This window comes from Coturnix japonica, chromosome 6 (genome assembly GCF_001577835.2).
Source record: "Coturnix japonica isolate 7356 chromosome 6, Coturnix japonica 2.1, whole genome shotgun sequence".
NCBI classification, from domain to species: Eukaryota; Metazoa; Chordata; class Aves; order Galliformes; family Phasianidae; genus Coturnix; species Coturnix japonica.
The window spans coordinates 6,000,365-6,017,609 of record NC_029521.1 but is presented as its reverse complement, the minus strand read 5'-3'; the positions used below and the strand labels follow the sequence as shown (position 1 = coordinate 6,017,609).

Genomic DNA, 17,245 nt, shown 5'->3' with positions numbered 1-17,245 from the left:
ACAAGGCATCCACCACATCTCTGAGCAACCTGTTTCAGTACTTCACCACTGACTCCACATCTGGATGCAGTGCTGCGTATCCCACATTGAACCTCTGGCACTCTGGGAATGTGGTTAAAACATGCCTTAGTTATTTTGACCTATATTGCTATTTGCCAAAACTCATTCTGTGCTGCACTTGCTTCCCAAGATCAATGAAGGGGGAAATAGGTCAAATTTGTATTGGTGAAATGACTGGATGTAAAGCCTTGTGTATGGAAAATGATGTAAATGAGTAGACTTGGGTTGGAGATAAGAAATCAAACCATATTCACTTCATGCTTCAAGGAATGGCAACAGCCATAGTCATAACCTCTACATTTCCAGCAAGCAGTTCAGAATAAGCCATTTATTTTCAGTGTAGTCTGACAGAGATCTTAAATTATTATTTTTTTTTATATTTTGTAGGGACAAATAGATACCAAGAAATGTGGTTCCACTTTAATATCTGATCTCGCTGCAAGTCTCAAGCCAAGGTATCACTTTGCTGCACTAGAGAAGGCCTATTATGAGAGACTTCCTTACAGGTTTGTAAGACATCATGAAATCTCATTTATTTTGAAATAAGAGTTCAGTTTTTAAAGAACACAGGAGGAAAATTCAGTGTAATTTTATGAAGCCTGTGTGGCTGTTGGTTATTAGACCTCACAAGTCTTTTTGTTCTCAGGCCTTCTTGTTCTGAGTGGAAACCTACATGTAACTGATGTGGTTTCTGAGTTCCTTTGTAGAGAACGTGTGGTTTTCCCACTATCCTTTAACTATATGCCAATACAATCAAGTTTTGCTTCCATACAGAAATCACACTGTGCTGCAGGAGACCCCACAACACGTGACCAGGTTTATTGCTCTTGCTGAAGTCGGCAATACAAGCAAGAAAAAGGTACTTATACTCTTGAATCTTCTTTTCTCAAGTACAAATAACGTGGCAGCAAGTCCCAGTTTAGCTGGTCATAAGACAGTGTGAATCATGCCAAAGTGGAGGTGTCTGTCTCTGTTGAATAAGGTGGCATTTGCCCATTGTGTCAGAGGGGTACAGAATGCCAGATGTGTTCTGTTTCTCTGTACCTGGTCTAATGCTATCTAGCTGTAAGACAGCTGCCGGAAAGCTGCCATCCTTCTTCAGCTGCTTTAGATAATTTTCCCATGGCTTCTTTTAGGAGGGAAACAATTTACACAGGAACCCGTACAAATCACTTAAAATAACTTTTGGAGTGACATAAGTTGCTTATTTATTTTTTTTTAATCCTTATAAAAAGTTACAGAGTACTGATGCAGAAGGATGTTGATAGTTTACAGCTGACTTACAGTCATTGCAAAAACTCTTTGCATTTGAGCCATCTGTTTTCCTTCCAGTATCTCTATGCATTCAGCATTATTCCTATGAGCCTGATGGACCCCGCAGAGCTAGTAAAACAGCCACAGGATGTCACTGAAAATCCATACCGAAAGTTGAGGAAAGGGACACAGAAGACCAAAGTACTTGGGTGTGCAGAGGTACTGCTGCAGTCTGCTTTTAATGTGTGTACTCTTTGACTCTGGGATGCAGCTACAATGGGTTTTGGTTTTCATTTTCTAAGCAGGAAGAACCAGCATGTCAGTTCTTCTTTGATTTGAAAAAGCACCAAGGGAAGAAACGTTTCTCAGATGGGAAGGATAGAGGGAGCACCCAAAGCAAACAAGCCAAAAAGCCCCGTAAGTATGTGGATGCTTTTTTTTCCCCGAGAGCTTTACTGGAGGTATCAGTTCATATCACCTGTTTCTCTTTCCTATCCCATACAGCACAGCCCACAGGACCCTGCTGGTTCTGTCTTGCTAGCCCAGAAGTGGAGAAGCACTTGGTTGTTAGCATTGGCACACACGTGAGTACCAATAGTACATTCTTTCCTACATACCAGCAAGATCATGTTACAATGTGGCAGTATTTATTTTAAAAAGGGGAAAAAACTAAACAAAACACTAGTATGCACTGGCTGGAATTACACCAAAAGCACCTGGGATGACTGGTTTGTTTTTTTTCACGTGCTGATTAAACAGAAGTCAAGACAGCTTCTACATCAAGATCTCAAAGTACTTCTTGGAGGTTAATTAAATCATTAGTGCCTTTGCTTTGCTTCTGGTTCTTGCTCCTGTATGGCATAATCCATTTGAAGATGCTACAGTGGCAACTTTATCTGGTTTTGGTTGGAAAGTAGATATACATTTTCAAGGTGATTTTCTTGTCAGTGAGTAACCTATGTGTATTGTTTCACTCCAGTGCTACCTTGCCCTGGCCAAGGGCGGCTTATTACCTGATCATGTCTTGATTTTACCTATTGGGCACTATCAGTCGGTGGTTGACTTGTCTTCAGAGGTGATGGAAGAAGTGACCAAGTACAAATGTGCCCTGAAGGAGTTTTTCAGAAGCAAGGGAAAGAGATACGTCTTATTTGAAAGGAACTATAAGAGTCAGCATCTGCAGTTACAGGTATGGTTTTAGTGTTTCTTCTTACTCTGATCTGTTCCCATGGGTATACAAGCTGCAGTGCTCACCATGCAACTGGAGTAGGCTCAAAGTGTAAGGCTACGTGCAGGGTTCTGGTCATTGTCTATGAATACCAACCCTTTGGTTTGATGGGGTTTTTTTTCCTGCTGTATCAGTCAGTGGTTTATTGTGGTGGTTTCTTTCTTTGGCAGGTCTGTAATTGTATCAGACCGGCCTGAAACTACCACAGAGATCAGAAAGGAGGGAGGCTTTGCTGGGAACTTTTTCAGGCTCTTAGTTCTCAGCATTTTATTCAACTCCTATAGAAGATTTCTCATAAGTTTAAATCTGGAGAGGTGGGGGCTCACCCGCCCTGATGATGATATAGCATAGAACTGAGGAGCATACCACCTCCAGTGATGGAACGATTGCTTTCTGTGAGTCAGTGGTTTCCTTCATCTTTACTTCTTTGGAAACATTTATCTCTCTCTCTCGAGGTGATTCCTGTCCCATTGGACTATACTTCTGAAGACATTAAGGAGTGCTTCATTACACAGGCACAGGAGCAACAGATTGAACTGTTAGAAATCCCAGAGCACTCAGATATCACGCAGGTATGAGATACATCCACCTTCCTTCCCCTCTGCCCTGTCATGGTGCTGTTTCCCTCTGAGGTTGCTTTGTGGGGTAAGGTTAAGCTGTTTGGAAGCAGACTCGATTTGGAGCCCATGTGCCAGTTGAGTTCAGCTCCTCATGAAGTTCCTGACAGCATCATAAGATGTGTTGCTTATGTGAATAGCAAGTCCTCTGCTTGACTTGAATGGTAGGGATATAAGAAATAGCCCTGGTCACATTACTCTAGCCATGTGTAAGGCCTGCTAAACTCACTCCTACTGAACACCGACCCCCTTCCAGCATCACCATGCACCAGGTAGTTTTAATTTCCCCTAGATAAGAGTTCTCTAAGCTGAGAAGTGCAGTTATTTTACTCTTTGTCCTCTATAATACACCATATTAGCCCAGGCAGTTCTGATCCAGGCCTCAGCATCCCTCCTTCCTACGCAGGTGGTGCAGCCAGGCACACCGTACTTCTATGTGGAGCTGGACACAGGTGAGAAGCTCTTCCACCGTATCCGGGGCAGCTTCCCTTTGCAGTTTGGCAGGTGGGTGCATTACTTTCTATACCCTTCCATTTCCCACTGTCATCCCTTCTTCCTCCCCCTTTGATGCCGTTTATCCTGCAGGGCGGTGCTGGCCAGCGGTGCTTTGCTGGCTGTCCCTCAGCGCTCGGACTGGCGGAGCTGCACGGCGTCCCGTCCCGAGGAAGCGGCCCAGGCCGGCGCGTTCCGTCGCGACTTCCAGCCCTTCGACTTCGCCTTGCGGGACTGACGTCGGGGCGGCGGGCGGGCGGCGCGGTGACGCGGCAATAAAGGCGGAGCTACGGGCACGGATCTGCGTGCAGCGCCATGGAGCGGGGCGCGGAGCGTGGGCCCCCGCCGGCCCCCGTTGGCGTGGCGCTGCGGGGACAGCCGGCGGGCGGCTGCGGGCCGTGGGAGATGCGCGACCGCCTGGGCACCGGCGGCTTCGGTAACGTGTGCCTCTACCAGCACCAGGTGGGGCGGCGGCGGTAGTGGGGGCGGGGGTGGGGGAGCGGGCCCGGCGTGACGGGGCTGTGTGCCGCAGGACACGGGAGCACGGGTGGCCATCAAGTCGTGCCGGCTGGAGCTGAGCGTCAAGAACAAGGACCGCTGGTGCCACGAGATCGACATTATGAAGAAGTGAGTGCCCGGCCGCCGCTTCCCTATTTGTCCCTGCTCGGGTAGGGGCGGGCCGGGGCTGTCCTGGCACTGCGGGGCCTCGTCCCGTTCTGCCCATCCGGAGCGCCCAGGCGGGGCGGCCTTGTGCGGGTGTGCCCCGCTCTGCTCGTGTCCTCAGCCGCGCTGACAGCTGTGGCTGCCGTGGTGTGCACGAGTTGTAGGGTGCACGGTCCGACCTTAGAGCCTCCTGGATGCGCCATTCAGTCTTATGCTTATGGTCAGAGCAGGTGCCCGCAGCCTGCAGGGTCAGTGCTGTGTCTGGGCCGAAAGAAGGGTTTCCCGACACAGGAATAGAGACACATGTGAAATGAGTTAATCCAGAGTGTGAGCCGGGAGCACAGCTCTCCATCACATCTTGGCTTTGAGGTGTACGTCCCTGGTTTTGGTGTTCCCAGGGTAGGGGGTGTATGGGGCTGGAGCACTGCTTAGCAATAGTACACCTGGGGAGCATAGCTCACACCTGAGCCAGACGTCTTTCTTCCCCTCTTCAATAGAGTAGTCAGGGTTTTCACAAGCTTTCCATCTTTCCTAGGTTGAACCATCCCAACGTAGTGAGAGCCTGCGAAGTGCCCGAGGAAATGAACTTCCTTGTGAATGATGTGCCCCTTCTGGCAATGGAGTATTGCTCGGGGGGTGACCTCCGGAAGGTAATGACTGCTTTGCTTTGCGTGGCACAGCAAAACAAGGGGTGGTGGTGCTGCCTCTCTGCCATCTGTGAAGCCATATATGTTCTGCAGAGCTTCTTTTTTTAGTGTAGATTTTGGGAAGTAAATATACAGTAACTATCTCACTAGTGCTATGCAGCAAACAGACTGGAGACATATGAGCAGATGTGAAGTGCTGCAGTGTTTATCTGTGGGAGCATTTAATGTGTAACTTGGCCTCGTCTTATGTTTTGGTACTGTTTAAAACAATTGGGACAATGTTAAGAGGCTGAAGGGTTGGCAGGGGATGGAAGATATTGTTCCTGACTATTGATTCGATGCATTGTGAGTGTAAACATTGTCATCTTTCTTTTTGTAGCTACTAAACAAACCAGAGAACTGCTGTGGACTTAAGGAAAGTCAGATACTTTCTCTGCTTAGTGACATTGGTATGTAGTCTACGGGCTTCAGTGTCTGTTTGTTTTGTGTATATTTGTATTTATGTGTAACGGCATTTTCCTTTTTCAGCTCACCCTGAGAAGGGGACTAATAAAAAACAATGCGCAAAAGCAAAGTGGGCTTCAGTTCCAGAGCAAGGGATCCTATGTCTCTGGTGATCACAGAGATGAGAGGCTTAACACTAATAACGTGTCCACAGAGAGGGACAGAAGAAGCTTTGTGGTGGTCAGCTGTGGGTAACTCTGTAGCATTGAGGTCATAAGTTTCCTGTTCTGTTCATGGCTACCCTTCTTTTCACCTTTAAGGCAAGGGATCAGTCTTGTAGTTGTGCCACCAGAGCTCACAGCAGCCTCCCCATTCTGAAGTGCAGAGTAACAGCTTGTAACAACTGCATGCACAAACCCGACAAGTGTTAGAAGTCAAGTTCTTAGTAGTTCTTCTAAAAGAAAATGTGTTGCTTTCAAAATCAAAGAAGCTGGAGGTATTTTTCAGCTATGCCTTTAAGTGTGGTTTTGTTGTTTTTTTTCCTGTTAAATCACATCTTTTAGGGTCTGGTATCCAATATTTGCACGAAAACAGAATTATACACAGAGATTTAAAGCCTGAAAATATTGTTCTTCAGGATGAAGGTGGGAAGGTAAGTCACAACTCTGCAAACTGTGAGCAGCTTTGCCTAAGGGAAGTAAGAGTGAGTAGCTTTTGGCATTGAATTAGACAGAAAACTCATCTCTGAATTCTAACAAATAAATTAAAATTTCGAGATAAGAAGGTGGAATGCCGAGCTAGAACTGCTGGGTTGCTTTAAATGAAGTTTAGTCTAAGCTGAGGTAGGTGGATGAGGCCACCTAATGTGGTGAAACAGCAAGTTTCAGTGCAGTGTTGCATTTCAGAGCTTCACCATGGACTTCCTCCAGAGTTTCTGTGCTGGCTTTCCCCTTCTTGTATGCATGTCATAGGTTTGGTTTTGTTGGGCTGTTTTTTTTCCCTTTTGAATTTGTTCTCCTGATGATCTATTTAAACCGCTTACAGATCGTTCACAAAATAATAGACCTGGGTTATGCCAAAGATTTGGATCAAGGAAGCTTGTGCACCTCATTTGTTGGAACGCTGCAATATTTGGTAAGGCAGTTGTTTTGTTTTTTATTTGTACAAGTGATGCGGTATTACCACAGTTTATAGCATCATAGAAGTGTGTGTCTGAACCTACGAAAGTCCCTTGTCACCCTCCTGCTGGTTCCACCTCTGTTCCTCCCCATGAGCCACTCCTAGACACAGACTTGTCTCTGCAGCAGTGCTGAATTGCCTCTTTCAGAGTGTCCTTGTATGGTTCTTTTTAGGCTCCTGAACTCTTTGAGAATAAATCCTACTCTGTCACTGTTGATTACTGGAGCTTTGGAACGATGGTGTTTGAATGCATTGCAGGATTTCGGCCTTTCCTACACAATCTCCAGCCATTTACCTGGTAAGACGTTCAGCAAAAGGACTGACAGCTGTCATGTATATAGAGTTGCCAACAGTGGTTTTTCTAGTTTTGGCTCCAGTAATACAAGGTATTTCCAATACTTCTACCTTATCTGCTTCTCTGGCACCAAGACAAGTGCAATGAGTTTGCCAAAGGACTCCTGCAAGTTCAGACTGTCTCATAGTTGTGCAGAGGCTGATTTTGTTGGGCAGGATTGCTCTGTGGTCCACAGGTAATTGTTACCTGTTGGTCCTTTTGCTTGATGCTCTCCAGATGTCCTTGCAAGCAGATGTGAAAATGTTTCCAGAGACAGAATTAATTGCAAGGACTCTCTTCTTGCAGTTGGAGATAGTTGTGCTGGGTAAATTGTTTAGAAATATCTTTTTCATCCCGAAAAAAACATTGTTTTCTAAAGCTGATGCTTTCTGCCGATGCCAGATTAGCTTGGCCCCTTACAAAAGTAGCATTGTCAGTATACCCATAAAGAATTCATTTTCTAGGCATGAAAAAATCAAGAAGAAGGATCCGAAGCACATATTTGCTTCTGAAGAAATGAATGGGGAGGTTCGCTTTAGTACTCATTTGCCGCAGCCTCATGGCATCTGTAGGTAAGTGTGGCAAAGTAATAATTTTTGCCTTGTCTTTTAAACAGAGGGGTCCTTCTTTCTCCTAAGTGCTGTCTCAACCTGTAAGCAAGCTATTTATTTGCTGAAAAGTTACGGAATAGCTTGGAATCTTTGGGCTCTTCACTGAGAGAGGTGACTTCATTAATATCTACCTGAAAATTTGATAGTATTGAATCTCATAAACCAAGTTGTAAATAATTCTAATATAACTTTAATCATGGAAGCTTAAATGAGCTGCCTCGTGAAAACTAAGTAATGTAGTATTTGCACTGGAAAATACTGTAGCAAGAACAGCCGAGGCCTCAGATATAGTCAGAGCCTGCTGAATGCTGAATAGAGCATACAAGAAGAATATCTTCCTTCTCTTTCTTGTGGCTCTTTTGTTTGGAAATTCATTATTGTTGTTTAGTTTAATTGTAGAACCGATGGAAAGTTGGTTGCAACTGATGCTGAATTGGGATCCAGAACAGAGGGGTGGAGGTTTAGATCCTGAAACCAATTGTCCAAAGTGCTTTGTAATGATGGATCGCATACTGAATATGAAGGTGAGTGTAGTTTTACTGGGCTCAATAGAAATATTTCAGAGAAGAGGAATTGTGCTCAATACAGCAAAGGTATAATGTGGCATCATCTAGCTTCTGGGTTTTGAGGGATCTTTTTTGCTGGTGTAACAGAAGAATGATCCTGTATTCCTGCCTGCCATCTTAGTGAGGACTCAGCAACCTCGACTGTTTAATATTTGCATTAAAACTTTATGGTTTATGGTTGTATGCACCCTCCAAGGCTGTTGTGTGCACTGGCTTGGATAGCCAGTGACTTGTAATTAATCTGCACTTGTATTTTACAGATAGTACACATCCTAAACATGACTTCTGCCAAGATTGTTTCATTTCTCTTGCATCCTGAGGAAAGTCTTCATTCCCTTCAGATGAAAATTGAGTCTGAAACTGGAATAAGCACTGGAAATCAGGAACTGCTCTTGGAAACAGGAATTTGCCTGGACCCCCGGAAACCTGCTTCCCAGTGTGTTATTGATGGCGTAGTAAGAATGATTCTGTTCATTTAATGCCTTTCTCACTCTTAGGCAATTTGAAATCTTAAGGAAGATTAATTGCTTTGATCTCATCCCACATGAGTTAGTTTACTCTTATGTAGCATGATTTTGTTGGATAACATAGGTTCCTATGTTACATTCTGACTAAATCTTTAAAGTAACTTGATAGCAAAGGGTCCTGTGCTTCTGTAGGATCTATCAATATCATTTTTTTTAAGGCATCAGATATGAAGAGTTTCTGATGACAATAACAAGTTCAATTTGTAACCAGATTTTCTCTTGTTTGTGCAGAGGGGCTGGGATAGCTACATGGTCTACTTGTTTGATAAAAGCAAAACTGTCTATGATGGACCCTTTGCTTCTCGGAGTCTGTCTGAGTGTGTAAATTATATTGGTAAGTATGCTGGAGGACACCTTGGACCTGAAAGCATTACTTTTTGCTTAATGTGGAAGTTAGATTTGCCTTATTAATCTCTGTGTGTATCTTGAAGGGCAGCCTCTGGCTTAGAGGACCATTTAAGAACCTGTAGCAGCCTAGCAAGATGTTACCTACAGTGCTGTTATCTCTTGATTTTATAGATTTAATAGTTCCGATTATCCATTGTCTACTCTTTTGGAACTCTTCTGTAGAGCTCTGGTAGCTTGAGCAAATGCTTTAGGTGCAGAATTAATGGATAAAACAAACCATGGGTCCTGCTTTCTCTCACATTTCACACAGTGTTATCCCATATCTTTTAATGCCAGTAGCCAAAACGCTCAAAGAAATCAGAACATCACATAGCAAATAAGCAGTTCTTATGTGTCTTGATCTCTTAGTTTAGGTACCTGAAGCAGGAATAGAGAATGTTGTAAGCACTAGACTCCTTTTCTAGAGTTGTTCTTCCATTTAGGTGCAATTGTGTTTTTCTTGTATTCAGTACAGGACAGTAAAATCCAACTGCCAATTCCTCAGCTCCGCAAGGTATGGGCAGAAGCAGTTAACTACGTCATTGGGCTAAAAGAAGATTACAGCAGGCTTTTCCAGGGACAGAGAGCTGCCATGTAAGTTGTTACTCTTAGTTCAGAGGATTTGATGTTTGGAAACACAGACACTGACTGGAAGCACACAGCTCAGGGAACTCCTGATTGCTGAAAGTTATACAGCGCTCTGCTCTTCTATATTTGTACATTATGAAGTGTATTTGGGCTGGGAGCTTAAACTGCTCCATTAACTCTATTTCATTCTGGGGCCACGTGCACTACAGGAGCCTGTGTATGTTAAAAATAGTCCCCATTGCGAAGATTGCTTAATTGACACACATGCTCAAAGAAAAAAAACAAAAAATAAAGAAATGAGAAAGGACTTTTTGCTCGCTGAGGACCTGCAGCTTCTGAGGGTGAGGTAGAGTCCGTGACCCCACTGAAACTCCCTGTTCTAAACATCTGACTGCTTATTTCTTTTTGCTTACCGTGTCTTTCCTTCAGGTAAACAGCTTCTTTGGTTGCTGACCACATAAATCCACATACACATTTCAGCTAATGTGATGTACTTCTTTAATTTTTTTAGGCTGAGTCTCCTTCGGTATAACGCCAACCTAATCAAAATGAAAAACAATATGGTATCAGCATCTCAGCAACTGAAAGCAAAGCTGGAATTCTTTCACCAGAGCATTCGCCTTGACCTGGAGAGATACAGTGACCAGATGGCTTACGGCATATGTATGTATTTTTGTAATACTTTCCTGGGTGCCTTGTCTGATTTTGTAAGGGATTGGGCAGACTATGAACCACTGTGGGTAGGAAATAGCTTAAAAGAAAACATATTCAGGAGCTGCCATTGTGCTTCTCAGCATCTTTGTGGTTTTTTTTTTTTTCTGGGGGAAGGAGAAGAATTTGGCACAAGCAAAGGCAGGAGGTTAATAAATATGTCTCCATGACTGAAGGCATGGTAATACATGTCAGCTGTTCCCCATTAAGCATATCTAGGTCATGACTCCTGTTTGGAGATGCAATCTAATTCTGTTTGTCTTTAAATTCAACCGATGCATGCAAAGCTTGTGCCATGCTTTTTTTTTATCATCTGTAGCTTTTTACAAATTAACAAATCTTTTCCCTTAAGCTTCAGAAAAGATGCTGAAGGCATGGAAGGAGATGGAAGAGAAGGCCTCTCAGTGTGCCCAGGTAGGCACCAAGTTGTTTGAATCTAGTGGTTTGAGCAAAACCAATGCAAAATTCACTAGACTCAGTTTGTCTATATCACAAAAGTTTATTGTCAAAAGCCATTCTTCTTTTCTCCTGGGTATACTGAACAAAGCCTGGGAGGCAGAAGCCATTCAGAAGGGAAACAAAGAAAAAACAGAGCATTTCTAATGTATTTCTCAGAGTAGAGGTCTAAAATATCTCAAAGTCATCTCTATTATGACTCATCTGTTGAAAGCTGTCAAACTTTTCACTCACTCCTGGTCCTCAACAAGACGGAGGAGTTAAAAAAGCTTGCTGGTTACACTACATACAGGGTGATGGCTCAACAGTCCTTTTAGTGGAGTGCTGGGTCTTCTCTAACATGGTGAAGCTCTTGTTTTCTTCACACAGAGACCACCCTTGCAGCCCTGCCATATGAACCCAATGTGCTTCTTACAGGAAACAAGAAATTATAATGGTGGCTGCTTCTAGGAGGATAATTCAAAGCTGTCAACAGCTGCTTCTAGGAAGTGAAGAGTATCAACAAGTATTTGCTTTGCAGAGCTTGAGGATTGTGATCTGTCGTCAGCCCTTACAGTCCATATTGTAGTCACACCGCGAGCATTTATCAGACATGTAAGGTCTGCAGGGAGTCAGCCCATTTTCCAAAGAAGTCTTCTGTAGGTTTTTATCCTTATTCTTGCTGTTCTCCTTCAGTTTGATTTGTAGCTGCATTTCCCCGTAGGCTGAAGATATTGGATGTCTAGATGAGCAGATCATGGCCCTGCACACAGAGATTGTGGAGCTTCAGAAAAGTCCATATGCAAGGCGCCAAGGAGAAGTCATGGAGAGCTTGTAAGTTCTTTCCTTACTGTTTTTATTGTGCATTAATGAATGTCTGGGTGGTGTTTTAATCTGTTGTAATGCCTCTTTTTGTCAGTGTTTTCAAAATGTGTTTCTCACTTTTTTGCAAGCAAGTGTACAGAGCAGCTCTGCAATCAGTTGAAGATTATTCTGCTGTTAAGAGGGAAGGCCCCACCTTCTGTGGCTCTACATTCCTCTTGAAGATTAAGTGATCATTTAGCAGCACTATAAAGCAGATTTTAACACTGATCAATCTGTGAATTATTAGCATTTGGTCAAAGGGGCAAGCTCACCTAGCTTACTTAACCAGCATGCAGGTGCACAATGGCTGGACCTCTGGAAACATGGGGAAAACAGCTGGGAAGGCCAAAACAACCACAAGATTAAATGTGTTGATAGTAAGACCTCTTCTGACTAACTCTGAGTATTCTGAGAGGAAGCATGTGTCCTCCTGGCACGCTATTTCCTTTCTGCAAAGCTAGGTCAAGTTACTTTTTGTCCATATGTAGTCACTGATACAGCACAACTGGGCCCAGGGGAGGAAGTGGTAGTGGAGAAGAACTCCCTCTTGCAGCAGTAGTCTACATTGCCTGCATTCACATCAGCTTAAGCTACTGGTGAAATTGCCTTCTAAAGCATTGTTTGTAGCACTTTCACTACTGAAAGCACAAGGCTGCATCAGCGTTTTTCAAGGTGCTTAAAGCATACCCTGAGCTGGAAAAGAAACGCTGTCCTATTGTTCATGCTGTGGATGTTTCTTTTCATTTGGAGAATGTCACTAAAATTGACCAGGCAACATAAGAACAGGAGCAAGAATTTGAGGTGGTTATGCAGAAGTACCTTTAGTCACAAAAATGAGGTTCTGCAAGTTAAGGATGCTACAGGAAGAAGACACAGCTGAACCATATGAAGGCATATGATTTTTTTTTCTTTCTTTTTGAAGGGAACAGAGAGCCATAGACCTGTACAAGCAATTAAAAACAAGACCTCCAGGTATGAAAGCAGGTTGTTCAAAAACTGCTCTGCGTTTGTGCCCAACAACTAACTTTCACTAATTTTTCTCAACTCAGTTCCTGCAACCATGAAAATACTGTTTAGGAGAAGTCGACTCACTGTCAAGAACATACCTCAAGCCAGTTTCTTCTTGTTGCTAAGCCAGGAGTTCTCCTGAATTCCTGTAGTACTGTTCCTCAGGCATGAATTTATCCTATGTTTTTCACACTTGAGTATCTGCCACAAACAACTCTGTATGCCTTCTGACATTCCCTAATATCTTCTTTCTCCAAGTACTACTCCTTTACTCCTCCAGACTCAGGAATATCTGCCATTCCTGTATCATCACTCTAGCCAAACAGCAGTCTTTTTTTTCTCTTAATATCTCAATAATTCTTGATGGAGCCTCGTGTTTGGGCATTACATGTTCTGAACGCAGTACCTGGTGAACAAGGAAGAATTAGTTGCTTGTGCGTTTGGCAACTACCTACAGTCCTTACTGAAGCCTTTACCTGTGGAAAGATGTTTAAGAAAAGCTGTGCCTAGTGAGAAATTATAGCTGACCTATGGTTTTCTGAACTGTGTTTGTTTGTCTGCTCTTGTTAAGTGACTTTTCTTGTCTCTGGGCATGAATGAGGTGAAGGTGAGTGGCTCCTCACTGAGCGTTTTATTAATGTAATGATTGATGTTCCTTCCAGATCATGCCTACAGTGACAGCACAGACATGGTGAAGATTATTGTACAGACAGTTCAGAGCCAAGACCGAGTTTTAAAGGAGCTCTTTGGTCATCTCAGGTACACTATTCAGAAAAAAAGGCAACTATCAACATTTGTATCTTTGGGTCAGAACCCAAATGTTCCACTCACAGATAAGCACTTCTCATAGCAGTGTTAATTCTTCTCTTTGTGTCTGTGTTGAATTTCCACTTTTTTTTTTTTTTCCCCCTAAGACATACAGCTAATGCATATAGATAGTAGCAAGTGAGAGGATAATGCAATAGCTTGTGCTGTTAGCAGCCAAGAGTTTGCCTTAAAATCAGGCAGCTTGTAATTGCAGCTACTATAATGTTGTGCTATGAGAAAGGGGTGTTCTCACTGAATTTTCCTTGAATCTCAAGATGAGGCTACTTCAGTCTTGCCAAAAGCTCATTGCCATCCAGCTGGAATTAACTGTGTTTTGGTTTCGTTATAGCAAGCTCTTGGGCTGTAAGCAGAAGATTATTGACTTGCTTCCAAAGATCGAAGTGGCTCTAAATAACATCAAAGAAGCTGATAACTCAGTGATGCAGATGCAAGGCAAAAGACAAAGGGAGATATGGCATTTGCTGAAAATTGCTTGCGTAAGTAGATTCTGGATGAGTTATTTGCACTTCCTTCCACTGCAAGAACCAGGGGACATCAAATGGAACTGTAAAGAAACAAACTCAAAGCAAAAAAAAGAGGTGCTTCCACACAACCATTACTTTACTATGGAGAAGGGAAGTTTGAGGTGCTAAAGATTCACACAGACTGTACAGCCAAAACTCTCTCTTCGTTTCCACGTGCTAACATTTAAGGTCAGCTTTGGAAGCATATCACAGAAAATGAGTTTCTTCTTTCTAGACTCAGAGCTCTTCTCGTTCACTGGTGAGCTCCAGCCTAGAAGGGACAGCTTCGACTCCTGCAGCCACGTGGGTCCCCCAGAGCTCCTCAGAGTATGCACCTCACCCTCTTTCGTCTATGGCAACTCCTGGAGATGGGTAAGAGCAACAAGAAAAGGACGGTGCTGCAGAGAGAGGAGTCATTGTAACCATTGTGTATGCTTACGCTCTGAAACCATGTCTTCTGCTGATGATGTCTCCAGTGCTCAGGGGCTATGACCTATTTACACATCTTTACCATGTCCTACATGGTGGCTTTGGATATGCTAGGAGAGAGCATTGTAGAATAGTACATTGCCTCTCAAGGCAAAGTTGTCCAGTTCCTGGATGGTGGTTTTTAATAGCTTCCTTCTGTCCATATCACAGCAGTGTCCCAGGGCTGCAGCAAAGGCAGAGTTGGAGCCAAAATGCAGTTTCTTTTCATGCCCAAGCTCTGGTGCAGGTGCCAGATAAATCAGGCCATATTTAGTATTTCTCACAGCTTAAGTATTAAAAGTCTTAATTGAAATGGAGATCTGAAGTTGGAGTCATCAGTAAACAGTTCCAGTACCTCATATGTTACTAACACTCCAAAACCTCAGGACTTTGGTTAACTTTTTCTTCACAAACCTCCAATCCTGAGCAAGTTCCACATACCACTCTCAGGTGAAGCTTTTGATCTCCATCAGTTAGCACCATACATTTGATTTCTTTCATATCTCAGCCTAGCTGAGACAAGAGAGTTGAGAGGAGCTGAGGGTTTCAGTGCTTTTTTTAATTTATATTTTAATTTATATTTTTTATATATGTGTATTTTTGCCTTTTCCCAGTTCATTAGTAGTTTTAATTCCAGTCAGCCTAACAGAAGGAGGGGCATCCCTCAAAGGCTGCTCAACTCTGAGTGCTGCAGTGCAGGTATTGTGGAGCTGTAGCAGGGCTTACAAGCACAGACATTTCATTTATCAATCCATTTGGCCATCTCTTTCTTTTGGGGCCTGAAATATCTAAGTTCTGAAGACACACATTTTCTAAGCATGCTTTTGCTGGAAGTCAGTTTTCTGAAACCTTTACCCTCGCTTCATCCTTTCTGTCTCTTGTACTCAACTCATTCTCTGTGTTCTCATAAGGCTGAATTTCAGAGTGGTTTGAGTACTCTGTAGGGAAGGAGAACAAATTGAGGCTTGTAGGGTGAGGATCTGCAGGATACTACCTCTAGGCATGTTTTGTACCCTAAAAGGCAGCTTCTATACTTGCAGAGAACTGTTAGTTCTTTTTTTCTTCAGTGTGGAACCTACTGATGTCAGATTAATATCTGTCTGGTTATGCCTTCTGTATAGGGAAAATTTTATTGATGTGATAGAAGAGAACCTGAATTATCTTGATCGCTTTAGCAGCATGTTGCAGGAGGCGAGAGAAGAGCAGAACAACAGCCTGATGGTAAGTTTGTTGGTGTGTTTCTGACATGACTCTCACAGCCACAGCAGAATCTTCTGTGGGTATGGGGTACTTGTGATTATGGGGTATTTGTGATTATGTGAGTTGCTGTGGTTGGCATATGGTGTCTATCACTAACCTGGACTTTGCTAACATGCTGGTCCTTGTGGAAAGCAGCCTGCATGGAGCCCTTTTCTGGTTATTAAGCTCTCATTATGGTGAAAGTGGGGCTTAAGAGAGTCATTAGAAGGCTTTTTGCAGAAACTGCTTTTTAAAATAGCAAGACGTGACAAAAATGTTGATGCAGTCTGAAACTGTGTTCCTGAGCTACTGATTGAGGCTGGTGAATTACTGCTCAAATAGGCCCAGTCACAAGGAAGATGAAGAGCATCACGGAACGCAAGGTTTCTTGAGAAGGTTCTCAGCTGATTTTAGGTCTGTTTCGTAGAAACACCAATGTAGATAATAGTTAGGCAATCAGACTGACCTTTTTATAAAGGGAAGAGTCAATACAGCTTCTGCCAGCTTGAGATTGCCTCAGTTTATTTTGTAAATTAGTGCAGTCCTGTAGGGAAATCAAGGATCTCTGAGGAAGTGAGATCCACCGATATGCTCTAACTTTTATTTTCAGAAGCTACTTACAGTGTCTTTCGAGGGTTAGCATCCATTCTTATGGGATAAAAAAGTTACAACTGTTGATCTGCTCTTGTGAGGCACCATCTGGAGTATTGTGTCCAGGTATGAAGCCCTCAGTACAAGGAAGGCATGGAGCTGTTGGAAAGGGTCCAGAGGAGGGACAGGAAGATGATCAGGGGGCTGGAGCAACTCTCATGTGAAGACAGGTTGAGGGAGCTGGGCTTGTTCAGCCTGGAGCAAAGAAGGCTGTGGGGTGACCTCATTGCAGCCTTTCAATACCTGAAGGGTACCTTATAATCAGGAGGGGAGTAAACTCTTTGAAAGGGCCGATAATAGCAGGACAAGGGGGAAATGGTTTTAAGTTGAAAGAGGGAGGATTTAGGTTGGAGTTGCTAAGTTACTCAGGATGAATTCAGTGAAAACAGTGAATAAAACTCATTAGCAGAAGTTGCTATTGCTGAGAGGAGGAGGAAGCTCTGACTGGCTTTCTACTCATTATTCTTACCTCTCTGTCACCTCCCGCATCTCATCCCATGGTCTCCACCTCTAAGTTGCTTTTTTTCCTTGCTCTTTCAGAACCTGGACTGGAGCTGGCTGAAGTAGGCCCGGGAGCTGTGCTGCTGTGTGCAGACAGCTGGCTGCAGCCCCATTGCCTCTTGGTTTGGACATGCGGGTACCCAGGCTGTGCCCAGCAGTGGATACATGCAACCAGCACTAACTGTGTTACAGACTGCGGCCTCCTTGTGCCTTCATAGCGAGCGCTCTGTGTGGCAGGGCCTGCATGGCCCGGGGCTGCGCCTACTGCTGTGCTGGGGACATGGGCCCTGTGCCGCCCTATCGGGCCCTGTAGCAGAGGCCGAGAGGAGGCTGGGGGTGCGGCGGGTCGTTGTAATGTACAGACGTGTGTATTTTAATTCTAAGCAGATTTTTATCGTTAATAAACGCGGTTCGTAGGCTGTGGTGGGAGTCGTGTGATG

General features: G+C 43.7%; 2 protein-coding genes and 1 non-coding gene across 4 annotated transcripts in view; all 3 read left to right on the top strand.

Moving 5' to 3' along the window:
• CWF19L1 (CWF19 like cell cycle control factor 1) overlaps positions 1-3,951 on the top strand; it is a 6,206-nt gene extending 2,255 nt beyond the window's left edge. Inside the window, exons 6-14 of one of the 2 annotated variants that reach the window (XM_015866177.2) lie at positions 448-566; positions 835-919; positions 1,393-1,533; positions 1,620-1,731; positions 1,819-1,898; positions 2,294-2,503; positions 2,998-3,114; positions 3,566-3,663; positions 3,745-3,951. In XM_015866177.2, the coding sequence (XP_015721663.1) occupies positions 448-566; positions 835-919; positions 1,393-1,533; positions 1,620-1,731; positions 1,819-1,898; positions 2,294-2,503; positions 2,998-3,114; positions 3,566-3,663; positions 3,745-3,889 (1,107 nt within the window). In that variant the 3' untranslated portion in view covers positions 3,890-3,951. Of the gene's footprint in view, positions 1-447; positions 567-834; positions 920-1,392; positions 1,534-1,616; positions 1,732-1,818; positions 1,899-2,293; positions 2,504-2,997; positions 3,115-3,565; positions 3,664-3,744 lie in introns of both variants that reach the window. The other variant, XM_015866176.2, reaches the window with a different exon arrangement.
• LOC116653638 lies at positions 2,686-2,828 on the top strand. Its single transcript, XR_004307840.1, has one exon. It is a non-coding gene; the product is annotated as a small nucleolar RNA SNORA12 (small nucleolar RNA).
• On the top strand, positions 3,949-17,224 carry CHUK (component of inhibitor of nuclear factor kappa B kinase complex). Its single transcript, XM_015866173.1, has 21 exons — positions 3,949-4,113; positions 4,184-4,278; positions 4,850-4,964; positions 5,341-5,410; positions 5,969-6,057; positions 6,450-6,539; positions 6,758-6,882; positions 7,383-7,490; positions 7,918-8,053; positions 8,356-8,550; positions 8,854-8,956; positions 9,480-9,603; positions 10,109-10,260; positions 10,661-10,722; positions 11,468-11,577; positions 12,530-12,579; positions 13,278-13,374; positions 13,772-13,919; positions 14,182-14,318; positions 15,536-15,635; positions 16,845-17,224. Exons 1-21 carry the CDS (start codon positions 3,967-3,969, stop codon positions 16,869-16,871), a joined length of 2,280 nt encoding a protein of 759 aa, XP_015721659.1. The 5' UTR covers positions 3,949-3,966; the 3' UTR covers positions 16,872-17,224.
• The last annotated feature ends 21 nt before the right edge of the window (positions 17,225-17,245 follow it).

What these genes read in the sequence shown, in the direction of transcription:
- CHUK (XM_015866173.1), top strand. Translation starts at nt 3,967, where the DNA reads ATGGAGCGGGGCGCGGAGCGTGGGCCCCCGCCGGCCCCCGTTGGCGTG. An exon ending in GAGATCGACATTATGAAGAA is followed by an intron (nt 4,279 to 4,849) that starts GTGAGTGCCCGG and finishes CATCTTTCCTAG; the next exon opens with GTTGAACCATCCCAACGTAG. An exon ending in AGTGTGTTATTGATGGCGTA is followed by an intron (nt 8,551 to 8,853) that starts GTAAGAATGATT and finishes TTGTTTGTGCAG; the next exon opens with AGGGGCTGGGATAGCTACAT.